Consider the following 16103-nt stretch of genomic DNA (forward strand, 5'->3'; position numbering starts at 1 on the left):
AAGAGGAGGCTGAGTGGTGACCTCATTGCTGTCTACAACTACTGAAGGGAGGCTGTAGCCAGGTGGGGTTGGTCTCTTCTCGCAATGGAACAGCAGATAGGTCTTTCTCAACAAAGATCTCTGAACTCTGACAAACAGTGCACTCACTGATGGCCTGTGGATTAATGTTTAAAAGAAATATGGTTCATTTAGCTTACATATTCTTAGAGGCACTAAATGGTCAGCTCAGGAAATAGTGGGAATAATTAAAAGAAACTTCTTAGAGTACATTAATGATGGCCTATGAGAATGTAAGCTTCCTTCAAGATATATTGAAATGAGAGATTCATACTTACAGCCCTTTGCTGTGTAAGAGACTGTGACATGTGGCATTTAACTAATTCTGGCTATCACACTGAAGTGAGTCAAACCGTTACATTCTCTCCCTGGTGATGTAGAGGTGATGATTAGTCTTAAAGGATGCCAGCAAAGGAATAAAGATATGCTACAGAACTACCTCAAATAACCAGCATCTCTTCCAAAGCCTCAAAGAACATTGTTGCTGTCCTGAAAATTTAGGATTAAGTTGCTTTATATCATGGAGACTGGCCTTTTATAAAGGGCTTGCCCTTCTCTTCCCCCATCACCTGTTGATTATTCAGGAGTTTAAGTTCAGACTTATAGAATCAACCAGGTTGGAAGAGACCTCCAAGATCATCCACTCCAACCTAGCACCCAGCCCTATCCAGTCAACTAGACCATGGCACCAAGTGCCTCATCCAGGCTTTTCTTGAACACCTCCAGGGATGGTGACTCCACCACCTCCCTGGGCAGCCCATTCCAATGCCAATCACTCTCTCTGGCAGCAACTTCCTCCTAACATCCAGCCTAGAGCTCCCCTGGCACAACTTGAGACTGTGTCCCCTTGTTCTGCTGTTGGTTACCTGGCAGAAGAGACCAACCCCCACCTCTCTACAACCTCCCTTCAGGTAGCTGTAGACAGCAATGAGGTCACCCTTGAGCCTCCTTTTGTCTAACTAAGGCTGATATACATGATTTAAAGTTACCAAAAGCTGTCTGAAGTGTGCAGTAAGGTCCTAGGTTTTGTAAAACATGTATATTGACAGAATTTCATGTCAAGAATCCTATCACTGGCATAAATGACAGGCTAACAATAGCAGTTACAGAAGGATTGTCAGGCAGTAGCAGGAATGTACCTAAGGTAAGCTTTGCACTCCTTGTGGTTTTGGTGAAATGGAAAACAAGAGGTTGCTTTCCTTTATAGATAAAGAATGTTGAACAGCAGTTCTGTGCTTCAGTTCAGAAAGTAGCATTACCACTGTCCCTGGAGGTGTTCAGGAAAAGCCTGCATGAGGCACTTAGTGCCATGGTCTGGTTGACTGGATAGGGCTGGGGGATAGTTTGGACTGGATGATCATTGGAGGTCTCTTCCAACCTGGTTGATTCTATGATTACCTTTCCTGAAGGGTGCTTAGCTGTCATCCTTGTCACAGAATAATCTGAGTTATGGATTGTCTCATTTTCTAATTAGTTACTCAGGAAGAAAGACCCCAAAATTTTACCAGTAGTATTTGGCTAAAACAATTAGGAAACAAGAAAAAAATCTGTAGCATGTGATAATATTTATTATGAATGCAATCCTGCATCCATAATCTCCCACCCCACGTGGTTTATACTTCACTGCTAATCTCTCTGAAATTTCATGTCACTATTCAGTTGTTTTGTGTTTCCAGGATGCTTTGAAACAGTCCCATGTATGTGTATCTGTAAACTCTGTATACACAGACACACAATTGCATAGTGCACACTCTACATGTGTAAATTATATGGAAGTAATTTAAATGGCAATAGATATATCAATTCCTTGTCAATACATGGTTAGTGTAATTGTAACATTAACAAGGTAATGTTGATGTAAAGTTTACCTTATGCATGTCAACAGCTACTTGAACTGATCTTAAACTGCATGGCAATGTTTTATATATTAATAAGGTATTTGAGGAAACTGCTTCCCAATAGCTAAACTTTGAAGGTAGCATCTGGGCTATTTTGTTCCTATTTTTGTCTGGTTCAGCTCTGTCAGATTTCATTATTTGTCTGCATACACATACAAAGTAAATGAATTCAAACACAGTGGAGGAGTATGCAATTGCCAGAAATCTGGGATACTTTAGGATACTTTGGCATTTGCAACATATTGGAGTGTTTCTGCCATCATCTGCATTGCTTTTGTATATTTTGCCATGTTCTTTGTTAAGCAGAAACTGTTAAGCTTCAGTACATGGTAAGTGCTAAATACTCAGGAAATTCTGATTAGAGAGAACCTCTGACTTCTACCTGTGTCCTACCCTTCTGCCTAGAACCAGGTTAGTGTTGAATTGGGACTCGATTGTTCAGGATTTTGTTCCCTATGAGGAGCTGGGGTTGTTTAGCCTGGAGAAGAGGAGGCTCAGGGGTGAGCTTATTACTGTCTAGAACTACCTGAAGGGACACTGTAGCCAGGTGGGGGGTGGCCTCTTCTCCCAGGCACCCAGCAGTAGAACAAGGGGACACAGTCTCAAGTTGTGCCAGGGTAGGTCTAGGCTGGATGTTAGGAGGAAGTTGTTACCAGAGAGAGTGATTGGCATTGGAATGGGCTGCCCAGGGAGGTGGTAGAGTCGCTGTCCCTGGATGTGTTCAAGAAAAGCCTGGATGAGGCACTTGGTGCCATGGTCTAGTTGACTGGATAGGGCTGGGTGCTAGGTTGGAGTGGATGATCTTGGAGGTCACTTCCAACCTGGTTGATTCTATGATTCCTGGGGTCAAACTTAAAGGCAATACAGATTCTGCACCTTTTCCTGGGCCCTGGTCCTAAGAGAATTTTTCTTTCCTTCTATCTAGTTGCTATTCTGCCTGTCAGTTGTCATGTATGTTTTACTCTAAATTTTTTCATCTTGTCTCAGTTGAGAGGAGAATTAAGAAAGACTTCTAACTGACAATGTGCAAACTGTGCATATTAGGAGAGAAAGGCAGGAAACTGTTTATAGATATATGTGTTGCCTTGCAGAAGCTGAGTGCAAGCTCAGCTCTCTAGGAAGAGAAGAAAAGGTTTAAGTATGGAATTTTGGGGGGGGATTATGTAGTGCTTACAGAAAATTTATTTATGGAATAATAAATACTCTGTCTATTGAAATATAACTACATAGAGGTTAAACAAATGTGTTCTTTGTCTACCTAGTAGTACTTTTTAATTCCACAGTGCATCTGAAGTCTTTACCAGCTTTCTTCTTGATGCATAGCTCATAAATAAAGAGGTTAATTTCCTGACAAATTGTGAATACCTGAAGTTGTTGCTTCTTGGTTTTCCTCCTTTATTATTCCCTTGTGATGGGGTTTATCAAGTTGACCTCAAATAAGGAGGCTGTGCCAACTGAAGCTTTGGAACTGACCTGTTGTCCTGTTTAGCTTCGGTTTGTAGACTTTGGCAGCTCTCCAGGCTGAGAATTGGAGCTGGCAGATTTTTCTAGGCTTAGTTCCAATAAAAGAGGTGATACTTTTGTGTTCTGTTGTATGTATTTCAGGTGAGAGAGGGGAGAACGAAGGGATGTTGTATGTATATACATCTTATGCAGACACTCAGATTTGTAGATAATTGTATATTTATATTTTTTTCAGTCAAGAGTGTAGTGTGCTGTTGTGTGGTCTGTTTTTTTTTTCCTATTTTGTGCTTTAAAGTTAGACAGGTACTTTGAGATGCAACATTTCAAGTGGATCAGTCAGTATAAATTGTCTAAGTTCCCCTATAAAGAGGAAAAAGCATACTGAACAGTTATAGGGATATTATAGTGAGGGTGGAAAATGAATAACTAGGGAGATAGTATACAACAAATAGTCCATTACTGTTATTGCTTAACCTTTTTGCTGTTTAGGTTTATCCATCTGAATTAAGGGAATGCTCAGTAATACTTATTTTCTATACAAAAGATTCTGTGTAAATAAAGCCTATGGCAAAATCTGATATGAAAGCATCTAAGTTTAGTTGTTTCAGAAGGTGCATATAGACTCTTAAGCAGAGAAGAGGAATCTGAAATGGTAAAACTGGTTTTCTCAGTAGGTAGCATTTCCATCTTGCATTTCTTGACTTGTTAAACAAATGTTAATATTCTGTGATCTCTGAAGCCTCTCCAATAGTACTTTCTAACAGTGAGAGTATGGTTACTCTTAAGTGTGCAGCATATGAGCATGGCAAGAATTTGCTTTCTAAGTTTACAGAGTTCTGCTTTTCCCATCTCCCCCATTCCTTGAACTGTTTTAAGAGGTTTCTGCATGTCCTAAGTTTCCTCATCACTTAAGGTATTTACAATTAAAAAACTGTCTTGCTAAGGGTTGGGTAATTTATAGTTGGTGACTTGCAAGTCTGAGCATAGTTAATGCAGTGTTAGTTAATACTCTCCTCACTCTTTTTGCCTTTACAATTTATGTAGCCATATCAATTCAATACTCAACTCATTAGCTGTGTAACACTGACAGATGAATCAAAGCTTTTTTTGCTGTTTGGCAGACAACTAAAACTGTTTTGATTCTTAACTTTCTGGGTGTGCAGAACTTCTACAACCCATAGAAGGAGTGTGGGGCTATTCTGACCACACAAATCATGGCTTTAGAAATGATACAGACTCGCACTCCCAGGTCTTCTGCTGAAGACCTTCCAAAGTTAAAACCTTTTGGTGGGCATGTGTTAAAAATTATTCTTTTTTAATTCTCTGGGGTTTTTCTCCATTTTCTTCCCTGAAGTCTGGTGGTTGTTTTTGGTAGCTAGTGCTTTTAGTTTGGGATTTGATTCCACTTTGTACAAGTGCTTCAGGAATCACCAGCTTCCCTGCAGCTGGACCTTGATCTCTATTAATGTAGTCTATTAGAAATAGTTGGCTGTGGCCTCAGTTGGGAAAATATATGTTGTTGTTTGCAGCATCATTAAAAATAATACTGGTAAATGAAACATTTGACTGAGTTGTTTCAAGATGAAAGTGTTTCAAGCTTGTGATAATATGTTCCTGCATCAGGAACAGTGTGGCCAGTAGGACAAGGGAGGTTGTTCTTCCCCTGTACTCAGCACTGGTCAGGCCACACCTTGAGTACTGTGTCCAGTTCTGGGCCCCTGAATTCAAGAGAGATGTTGAGGTGCTGGAATGTGTCCAGAAAAGGGCGACAAAGCTGATGAGGGGGCTGGAACACAAACCCTATGAGGAGAGGCTGAGGGAGCTGGGAGTGTGCAGCCTGGAGAAGAGGAGGCTCAGGGCAGACCTCATTGCTGTCTACAACTACCTGAAGGGACACTGTAGCCAGATGGGGGGTAGCCTCTTCTCCCAGACAACCAGCAATGGAGCAAGGCGACACAGTCTGAAGATGTGCTGGGGAAAGTCTAGGCTGGATGTTAGGAGGAAGTTGTTGCCAGAGAGAGTGATTGGCATTGGAATGGGCTGCCCAGGGAGGTGGTGGAGGCACCGTCCCTGGAGGTCTTCAGGGAAAGACTGGATGAGGCACTTGGTGCCATGGTGTAGTTGACTGGATGGGGCTGGATGATAGGTTGGACTGGCTGATCTTGGAGGTCTCTTCCAACCTGGTTGATTCTATGATTCTGTAATGAGTGGAAACTGTTCTGGAAGGTTCCACTAGGAAATACTTGCTTTTAAGAGGAAAAATAAACTACTTTTAATATAGAGGGGAAAATATACTCCACACTTTGCAGTTAAACAGTATTGAACAGCAAGAAGAATTTATATGCTTACAGTAAAAACTAATTAGTAAACAATGAATATTTTACTATATTGTGTCCCCATTACAAATTAATAATGATATTATTCCTGTAGCTCACCTGAGAATGTGATTAATGCTCAGTATTACATATTCTAGTGTGTTTTGGCAGTATGAAAACCTGACCACTTAATTTGAAATTGTGTTCTTGCTAAAGTAATAAATCAGAGTTACTGAAGTAAGGCTTGCAGCATGCCTCACTCCTTGATGCACATTGAGAGCAAGGATTTGGTCCCACATACTTCGGGCAGCAAAAGCCTCTTTATCAGCTACTGTCTTTCCAGTCACGCTTGTGTTCACGTCTTTGCTACATGCTCTGCTGATTACCTTGGAAAAGGGCAACGCTGTAACTGTTCAACTGACCTTTCAGTTTATTTTCTCTTGTGTAATATGAAACATGAGCTAACACAGTCTACTGATTTTCAGAAAGAAATCTTTCTTCCTACAGTTCTGCAGCTTTCTGCTGAAATATGATGGAGTTTCTCTGTAGTTATGTAAATGAAAGAAAACCTCCAACTTGCTTTGGCTATCATACTAACAGAGAAGCAGATTACTGTAGCTAAATAGGTTTTTAGTGTATCATTAATGCATAATTAAGACTACTTAGCAGAGGGATAGCGAGACAATAACTTTCATTTCATTACATGAAATCTTATACCTGAACTGTTATCTGATAAATATTCAGATGTGTAAAACAGAATAAATGAAGTATGCTATTACTAAATTTGTTTGCTTATGTAGAAAGATGAAATATCAAACTCCCATTACTTTGTAGTTGATGTTTTATTTAAACTGCTTCCTCTTGAAAGGGGAACTGCCTTGAGGGTTTCAGCTGATACTTAATGTATGTAGCAGTGCTGTTTTGGGAAGTTGTAACACTGCTTAGTATCATGAGGGTTTTTTGGTGGATGTGGTGGTTTTGGAAGTGTCTTTTATTTAAAAGTGTACATCTTTTAAGTAAAATCCCAAGCACAAATGCAGGCTGGACAGTGACTGGCTGGAGAGCTGCCCTGAGGAGAGGGACTTGGGGGTGCAGGTGGGCAGGAAGCTCAAATGGAGCCAGCAGTGTCTACCTGCAGCCCAGAAAGCCAACCAGATCCAGGGCTGCAGCAGGAGAAGTATGGCCAGCAGGGCAAGGGAGGTGATTCTCCCCTTCTGCTCTGCTCTGGTGAGACCCCATATGGAGTACTGCATCCAGTTCTGGAACCCCTATTACAAGAGGGATGTGGACATACTGGAGCATATCCAGAGAAGGGCCACTGGGTTGATCAGAGGGCTGGAGCACCTCTGCTATGAGGACAGGCTGAAAGAGTCGAGGCTGGAGAAGAGGAGGCTCCCAGTGACCTTCTTGTGGCCTTGCAGTATCTGAAGGGGGCCTACAAAAAAGCTGGGCAGGGACTTTTTAGGCTACCAGGTAGTGACAGGGGAGAATGGAGCAAAGCTGGAGGTGGAGAGATTTAGGCTGGGCATGAGGAGGAGGTTGTTGAGCATGAGAGTGATGAGAGGCTGGAATGGGTTGCCCAGGGAGGTGGTTGAGGCCCTGTGGCTGGAGGTGTTTAAGGCCAGGCTGTCTGAGGCTGTGGCCAGCCTGCTTTAGGGTAGGGTGTCCCTGGGCATGGCAGGGGGGTTGGAAGTAGATGATCCTTGTGGTCCCTTCCAACCCTGACTGATTCTATGATTGGTTATAACAAACAATCAAGCAAAACCACAAGCAAACAAACCCCCACATGACTCAATAGAGGGTAAAAGATAAAATATCTTGCAGCAAATGTAAATGCTTATGTATACACTTCTTTCTTCTCTTGCTTGAATTGATGTCTCTAAGTAGTATACCAAGGTTCTGATGGAAAGAAATTGCCTCTTGCTGCTTCTAAACAGCAGTAATTTGTTACACTTATCCTGTGAGGTGCATCCATGTGTTTCTAAGAAAAGGAAAGTGGTAGTAAATGAACAAATGTGGATGAGGGTAAGAGAGCCTCTACATAGTGTGGAGAAAGGTGCTATCAGAAGTGGGACTGGTTTAGATAAGTCAGTGGAGCAATTATTACCATTTTCATTTGATATGTCTTATAATCACTCCTGCATTTGGTTCTGAACTGAGCACTGAATGTGTTCATTATAAAGAGCATGACAAAAATATTCCAATGCTTAACCACTTGTTCTGTACAGAATTTTTTCCTGATATCCAATATAAACCTCTCCTGGCACAATTTCAGGCTGTTTCACCTCATCTGATCACCTGATAATAGAGAGAAGAGGCGAAGACCCACTTCACTAAAACCTTGTTTCACGTAGTCGTAGAGAGCAAAGGAGTCTTCTCACAGCCTTCTCTTCTTCAGACTAAACAACCCCAGTTCTCTCAGCTGCTTCTTCTAAGACTTGTTTTATAGACCCTTCACCAGCTTTGTCCTCTCCAGGAGCAAGGAATTCGTTGGAAGTAGCTAGCTCCCTTCTGCTGTCCTTTCTTGTCAGGTGTGTGTTGTCATGCATGGCCATAATGAGGGACTTGATGTACAACTCTTCCAGTTACTCTAGATCTTAAATTCTGTCTCTCCAGTTGTTGCTCAATTTAATTTTCTGTCCCAAAGGTTATACTTTTCAAGTCATATCTGGACACAGTTTCTACTTTCTAATCCTCTTCAGTGTCAACTTCAATGCAAGGGAGTAGAAAAGTCTTTGAAGCTCATAAAGCTATGAAAGCTTGGAAGGTATGAAAGCAGAAGTCACCTTTTTGTCTTGATTTGTAGCTCTGGATGCTGCTGTTGATACTCTTCAGAGGTCCAAAATTTTACAAGGTTATCTTGTCTTTGAAACATGTCCTGTGTCCAGAGTCTGTCTGAGCAGATATGCATAACTGAACATGACTTTCTGTGCTGAGGGGATCACAAAATGCGGTCTCATCAATTGAATGTCTACCTCTTTTTAACACTTGTTTGCCATTCATGAGCACTATATCCCTTTGCAGTTGGCTAAACAGAAGTGTTTCATGTCACATTGTGTTTAATCCTGGGGTTTCTCTTTGGAAGACAAAAAATGTTTAACAAGTTTGCTAATGAACAAGCTGAAGCCAAAACTTCTGTGAAAGCAAAACCTTAAGTTTCCTCTATCTAGATCATGAGTATGCATGTAACTGAATCCTCTCTTCTAAAGGAGAAACAGGATACAGAACCCACAATGGATAACCTTGTCTAGGATGAGATTTTGGACTGGGTGCTTGGTTGAACTGGATGATCTTGGAGGTCTCTTCCAACCTGGTTGATTCTGTGATTTCAGTCCTTCTCTGTGATTTGCTGTTCTTGTCTATTAACAAATGTATCATCTCCTTCCTCTCAAGCTTTGAAAGATTTTTAAGAGTGATTTTTTTTTTTCCTGAAGTTGAAGCTCACTACACCTTTCTGAATGTGGGAAATAACCACATGAAGCCAAAGGTGTTCTGCAAGCTGTGAAACACATTATACCAAGTGTATGGGGAGAGAGGAGGGGAAGATTAATTACAAGTTGATAACCCTTTATGTTTGTGCCGAATTCATTACTTCAGTTAGATCTTCTCTGGAGTTACAGCAGTTACATGTAATATATGCAAAAAATGTTCCTGTTTCAGTGAAATTAGTTAAAAAATAATACATGTGACTGGCAGCAATTTAAAACCAGGTTTTGTATTGGCTGAGAAATAGGAATATGCACATTGTTGGGAATAGTAATATTGAATGTAGTGATTCTATAGAATGTCTGAATACTATACACTGGGACATAAGCCATGGACAGGTGAGAGTGCAAAAGCTCAATAAGTGCTGAGTTGATATAAAGTGGAAGGTTGGAATGACCTTAGAGATTGGTGTAACAAATATAAACAAAGGTAAGGCTGGAGCCTGTGGTTTTCACCTGTCTCTGCTGACTTAGATTGCTTAGACACAATGTGTGTGTTGTTGAGAGAATAGGATGTGTGTCTATGCTAATTAGTATGTAATCTCTAACACAAGTACATGTAACCAATTGCAGTTTAATTCAATTTGTAGCCTTCTGATGAAAGGTATAAAAACACATGTTTGGAATGCAATAAATTCCTGTGTCAGGAATGGTGTGGTCAGCAGAAGCAGGGAGGTCATTCTGCCCCTGTACTCTGCACTGGTTAGACCACACCTTGAGTCCTGTGTTCAGTTCTGGGCCCCCCAGTTTAGGAGGGACATTGAGATGCTTGAGCGTGTCCAGAGAAGGGCGACGAGGCTGGGGAGAGGCCTTGAGCACAGCCCTACAAGGAGAGGCTGAGGGAGCTGGGATTGGTTAGCCTGGAGAAGAGGAGGCTCAGGGGAGACCTTATTGCTGTCTACAACTACCTGAAGGGTGGTTGTGGCCAGGAGGAGGTTGCTCTCTTCTCTCAGGTGGCCAGCACCAGAACGAGAGGACACAGCCTCAGGCTACACCAGGGGAGATTTAGGCTGGAGGTGAGGAGAAAGTTCTTCACTGAGAGAGTCATTGGACACTGGAATGGGCTGCCCGGGGAGGTGGTGGAGTCTCCGTCCCTGGAGCTGTTCAAGGCAGGATTGGATGTGGCACTTGGTGCCATGGTCTAGCCTTGAGCTCTGTGGTAAAGGGTTGGACTTGATGATCTGTGAGGTCTTTCCAAACTTGGTGATACTGTGATACTGTGAAATAGATTGGATTGGAACTTGCTTATGTTAAGCATTGCCCCATCTCTTCTTCTTCTTCTGATACCCAGGCTATCCAGCCTGGGACAGCACATGGTGTATATTACCCAAGAAAACAGTACTATGTATTTTAAAGGAAGGCTTACACTTTTAAAGCAAATAATCAAAATACTTTATTACCCAAGAAGAACCTTTCAAAAACGGAGTGATTTTTGCTATTGCCAGACGTTGTCACATGTTGCACTTCTGAGGCTGTTTGTGACTTGCTCTGTTTCTGTGTTTAGAATTTATTTATGTTGTATAAGTGTCTGTGATTGCAGTTGGTTAAAACTTCTCAGCGGTCTGAGTTTGTGTAGATGTGTGGTGCACTTGGAAATCTGACAAAATACTCTTCCTCAGGCACGGTGTAAATAAATGATTATCAGAGCAGAAGTAGTTAGTAATGCACTTTGGAGGATTATAGTCACTAGTGATGTTTAAAGGAATGATGCAGGTGAATGGACAAATCATTTCTGAGTATATTCACTACAGTGCATCCTGAGGTATTTACAAGTCTTGCTATCTTTGAAAGGTTAACATCAATCTTACTAAAAACTTTCTGGGAGATTAACCTTGAAAAGTGGTTACTCTACCCTAAATTAATATAGGCAACATAATTTTGCTCAAATCAATAAATAGATGTTTTAGTCCTCTACTTTGAACTAATGAAGAGCCAATTCTGAAACAAAAATAAAACAAATCACAGAGCAAGAGCAGTGTCTTAAGTTATGACAGTGCAAAAAGGCTGCTGTCCTGGTAGGGCGTAAATCCTGCCAGACTGGTTTAATCCTTGCTCTGCTTCTCTTGTGCCAGGGTCCAGGAGTGACTTAGATGAGTAAACCATAAGGGTTTGGCCCCAGCAAAGCCTTGAGGGCTAGGGGGGCTTAGAGCCACGTGTGAGGTGTCTTGTGCTGCCCTCACTGTGCCTGCGTGGTCAAAGGAGGCAGAAAGCTTTGAATTCATTGGCCAGAACAATGAATCAAGTATATAGAGGGGCATGATTTAGAACCCCTGCCTTTGTGCATCAGCCTGTCTGCATGCAGCCTTCCTGCCTCTCCTCGTTTGTGTCTTGTTAAAGGCGGCCACATGTATGCAGCTCACACCCACCACCTTACCAGCTCAGCAGCATCTCCTTCCTCTGCCTGGGATCATCCCGGGGTAGGTATAGGCTGGTTTATATTGTACACCTGGTATGTTTCCTGAACTGATGGGAACTTCTATGAGCAAAGATATAAAAACCAGTAACAAGGAATTCTTACATTTAGAGGTTTAGGGCATTTCAGGTCCTATCGGTAAGGTTCCAATAATTAATTCCATGAAATGGTAATTCTTGTTTTTCCAAATCATTGAAGCATTGAGGGACTACAAAGTGTTGCTGATGGCCTCTGTAGAGAGGAGCTCTTTCTGCCAGAGCCAGGCTGGTTTTGCTATACTTACATGCTGTACTGCAAAGGTCTCAGTGTCCTGAGATAGTCTGCTAAAACTGGCTGTGAGTGATGTAGCAGACCTATACAATTCTCCCTAGGAGGCCTGTCTCCAATATTAACAGGATGAAGGAAAAAGTGCTAGGCTGTTCAGAGTGTGAAGTTCTCCTGTTGTGTAGCAATACTGTGATTTCTTTACTGGTGATCAGGGGTTGTAGTATTAGACTCAAAGTGCTAACTGTTCACATGAAGTAGTGAAGATAGAGGCAAACATGAAAATTGTAGCTCTGCACCGTGTAACAAACCCTAATGGAATAATCCTGTGGTTTCTATTTGCTATTTTTTTTTTTCATTTCTGTAGAGAACAGTGATTTTGATATTGTAGCCTTAGGACATAGTGCAACAGTGTGTCTTAGTGTTTTCTTATGTTCTTGTCAACGTTTCAAAGGCATTTACTAAGCTTAATAAAAAATCTTCTCTGTTTTCATTGGAAGGTATTCTCTGTTTTACAACCGCTTGAAGAACATTGAGGAAAATGAAGGAGGCCTTGATAAGTTTACAGAAAGCTACAAAACCTTTGGAGTTAACCAATCTGTGGATGGTGGAATATACTGCAAAGAGTGGGCACCAGGGGCAGAAGCAGTGTTTCTCACAGGTGACTTCAGTAAGTATTTTTAGGAATATATCCTCTTCCCAGCACTGTGTTTTAGCTCAATATCCTCTTCACTTACAGAGAGTTTTGCAGCAATGATGTATTCTGATAGTAAAATCATGTATCATGGCTTAAGCTAATAACATTTTACTCTACATTGCCACAGCTTAAGAGCATATGTTCCTAGTGTATGGTCTGTATTATCCCCACAGAGCAATGACAAAGCTTCATCTCACTGCAACTGCAAGTTCTGTGATCGAGGTTATTCCTAAATCTATACCATTAGGCTTCTGTAAAACTGTCTCCACAGAAGGTTTTTATGTGATGGGTTTAATACACCTTAAATTAAATCATAGAATCAGCCAGGTTGTAAGAGACCTCCAAGATCATCCAGTCCAATCTATCATCCAGCTCTGTCCAACTGACTAGACCATGGCACTAAGTGCCTCAGCCAGTCTTTTCTTCAACATCTCCAGGGACAGTGACTCCACCACCTCCCTGGGCAGCCCATTCCAATGCTAATCACTCTCTGTGGCAACAACTTCTTTCTAACATCCAGCCTAGACCTCCCCCAGCATGACTTGAGACTGTGTCCCCTTGTTCTGTTGCTGGTTGCCTGGCAGAAGAGACCAACCCCCACCTGGCTACAGCCTCCCTTCTGGTGGTTGGAGACAACAACGAGGTTGTCCTTGAGCCTCCTCTTCTGCAGGCTGCACACCCCCAGCTCCCTCAGCCTCTCCTCACAGTGTTTGTGTTCCAGACCCTTCACCAGTTTGGTTGCCCTTCTCTGGACACGTTCCAGTATCTCAATATCTCTACTGAATTGAGGAGCCCAGAAATGGACACAGTACTCAAGGTGTGACCTGACCAGAATGTATGTTTTGAATATGTATTAGATGGTCATTATAAAATCAGCCTTTGCATGAAATTAGTATGTGCTATTTTACCTAGACAATATAACTTGCAAATTGGGTTGGCAGGTTTAATGGAATCATAGCATCAACCAGATTGGAAGAGACCCCCAAGATCATCCAGTCCAACTTATTCAGGGAAGTACAGATACAGCAGAATACAGTAGAAAAAAACTGGAACAGTTTTCTAAACTCCACTTAATTTAAAATATTTCATGCAATACATCATAACAAGCAGAAATTTGGGAGCAGTATTTTGGAGTTGTTGCATCTATATGCTAATGAAATGTAGCAGAAACAAGTTGAAAGACTAAAAAAGAAACTCACTTTAATGTGGGGGAAAAAAAAACATGTTTGTCCAATGTATTTTATTCATCAGTCATAGTAAAGTATTCATTCCCAAAGGGGAAGATAATGTCTTCGGTTAGCCTAGAGGAATGGAAGATTGTCATTCAATTCAGATGAGCTTTAATAATGCTCTGATGAGAAATTGGGCTGCAAGCCCTTAAGATTTAGATTCAGATTGTTACAGATATGTTTAATTAAAACCAAATCCCTTTAACCTTGCTCTAAGTTTTCAAAAGGGTTAAAATCTCAAACTAAATTTATGGTTGCATTGTATTTAAATTGAATATTAGGACTGCTTTTAATAAGAGTTCTTTTATAACACTTTTTAATAAAGAGAGCTGTAATTGAAACAAAGTTGAACACCTCATACAAAGAAACAAACGTGGAACTTAAATGACAGCAGCTCTTAAGGTTAGAAAATTAATTATGATGGTATAGAATATAAAATACAAAACCAGTCAATGTTTTTTAGTTCTTCTTTAAGGAGATGAAGAGCAGTGTTTTCTTAGCATTTTACTTAATGATATGGTTTTGTCTGCAAAACTCCTAGATGTTGGATGGAAAGACACAAAAAACTATGTTCCTGCTGTTTAATCAGAAGTTTTTGAGTACCAAAAACTAGTAAAAAAATATAATGACAAGTGTAAGCTGTTACTTCAGAGAACTTAAACTGCTGTCAGGATTTATATTGATACTGATAGCTGATAGCAGCTTTGCAGATGAACATGAATAGTTTAGTTCTGTGTCTATATGCCTGTGAAACCACAGTTCCACAAATGTAAAGCTTTTTTTGGTGAATGACATATCAGCAAAGCCTTTGACACTGTCTACCACAAGAAGCTCCTAGCCAAGCTGGCAGCTCATGGCTTGGACAGATTCACTCTGATATGGGTCAAGAACTGGCTGGATGGAAGAGCCCAGAGTGGTGGTGAATGGTGCCACATCCAGTTGGCAGCTGTCACTAGGGGTGTTCCCCAAGGATCAGTGCTGGGCCCAGTCCTGTTCAGTATCTTTACTGATGATCTGGAACAGGGGATTGAGTTCATCATCAGTGAGTTTGCAAATGGCACCAAGCTAGGAGCAGGTGTAGATCTGTTGGAGGGTAGGAGAGCCCTGCAGAGGGACCTTGACAGGCTGGATGGGTGGGCAGAGGCCAATGGGATGAGATTGAACAAGGCCAAGTACAGGGTTCTGGACTTTGGCCACAACAACCCCAAGCAGCACTACAGGCTGGGGACAGAGTGGCTGGAGAGCAGCCAGGAAGAAAGGGACCTGGGGGTTACTGGCAGATAGTAGCTGAAGATGAGGCAGCAGTGTGCCCAGGAGAGCCAATGTCATCCTGGCCTGTATCAGGAACAGTGTGGCCAGTAGGACAAGAGAGGTTATTCTTCTCCTGTATGATTCTATGATTTATGCCTTATAGCAGACAATAAAAGCATTGATGTTATGGTATTTTTGCCCAAATTGTAGTATTTATGCCTCTTTCTGAGACATTTGTAATGAATCATAGAATCAGCCAGGTTGGAAGAGACCTCCAAGATCATCCAGTCCAACCTAGCACCCAGCCCTATCCAGTCAACCAGACCATGGCACTGAGTGCCCCATCCAGTCTTTTCTTGAACACCTCCAGGGACGGTGCCTCCACCACCTCCCTGGGCAGCCCATTCCAATGGCAAATCACTCTCTCTGTGAAAAACTTCTTCCTAATATCCAGCCTATACCTCACTCTGCTCTCCTCAGACCCCACTTGGAGTCTTGTGTGCAGTTCTGGAGCCCCCAACACAAGAAGGACATCGAACTGTTGGAGTGAGTCCAGAGGAGGGCCACAAAAATGATCTGAGGGCTGGAGCATCTCCTGCTACAAGGATAGGCTAGAAGAGTTGGGGGCTCTTCAGCCTGGAGAAGAGAAGGCTTTGAGGAGACCTTTCAGTGGCCTTCCAGTATTTGAAGGGGGCCTACAGAAAGGCTGGGGAAGGACTATTTATAAGGACTTGTAATGACAGGATGAGGGGTAATGGGTTTAAACTGGAAGAGGGGAGAGTCAAAATAGATGTTAGGAAAGGGTTCTTTAGAGTGAGGGTGGTGAGACACTGGCACAAGTTGTCCAGGGCGGTTGTGGATGCTTCCTCCCTGGAGATGTTCAAGGCCAGTTTTGATGAGGCCTTGGGCAGCCTGTTCTAGTGGGAGGTGTCCCTGCAGGGGGTTGGAACTGGATGATCCTTGAGGTCACTTCCAACCTAAACCATTCTATGATTCTTAATGTCACTGTGTATTCTCTAAAACATCCAGT

General features: G+C 42.0%; 1 protein-coding gene across 3 annotated transcripts in view; it reads left to right on the forward strand.

The window, feature by feature from the left end:
- The window catches only part of GBE1 (1,4-alpha-glucan branching enzyme 1), a 158186-nt gene that overhangs the window by 18286 nt on the left and 123797 nt on the right, over positions 1-16103 (forward strand). For 2 of the 3 annotated variants that reach the window (XM_064152290.1, XM_064152291.1), the window contains exon 2: positions 12397-12566. In XM_064152290.1, the coding sequence (XP_064008360.1) occupies positions 12397-12566 (170 nt within the window). Of the gene's footprint in view, positions 1-12396; positions 12567-16103 lie in introns of those variants that run through there. The other variant, XM_064152292.1, reaches the window with a different exon arrangement.

This window comes from Pogoniulus pusillus, chromosome 12, assembly GCF_015220805.1.
Source record: "Pogoniulus pusillus isolate bPogPus1 chromosome 12, bPogPus1.pri, whole genome shotgun sequence".
Classification (NCBI taxonomy): domain Eukaryota; kingdom Metazoa; phylum Chordata; class Aves; order Piciformes; family Lybiidae; genus Pogoniulus; species Pogoniulus pusillus.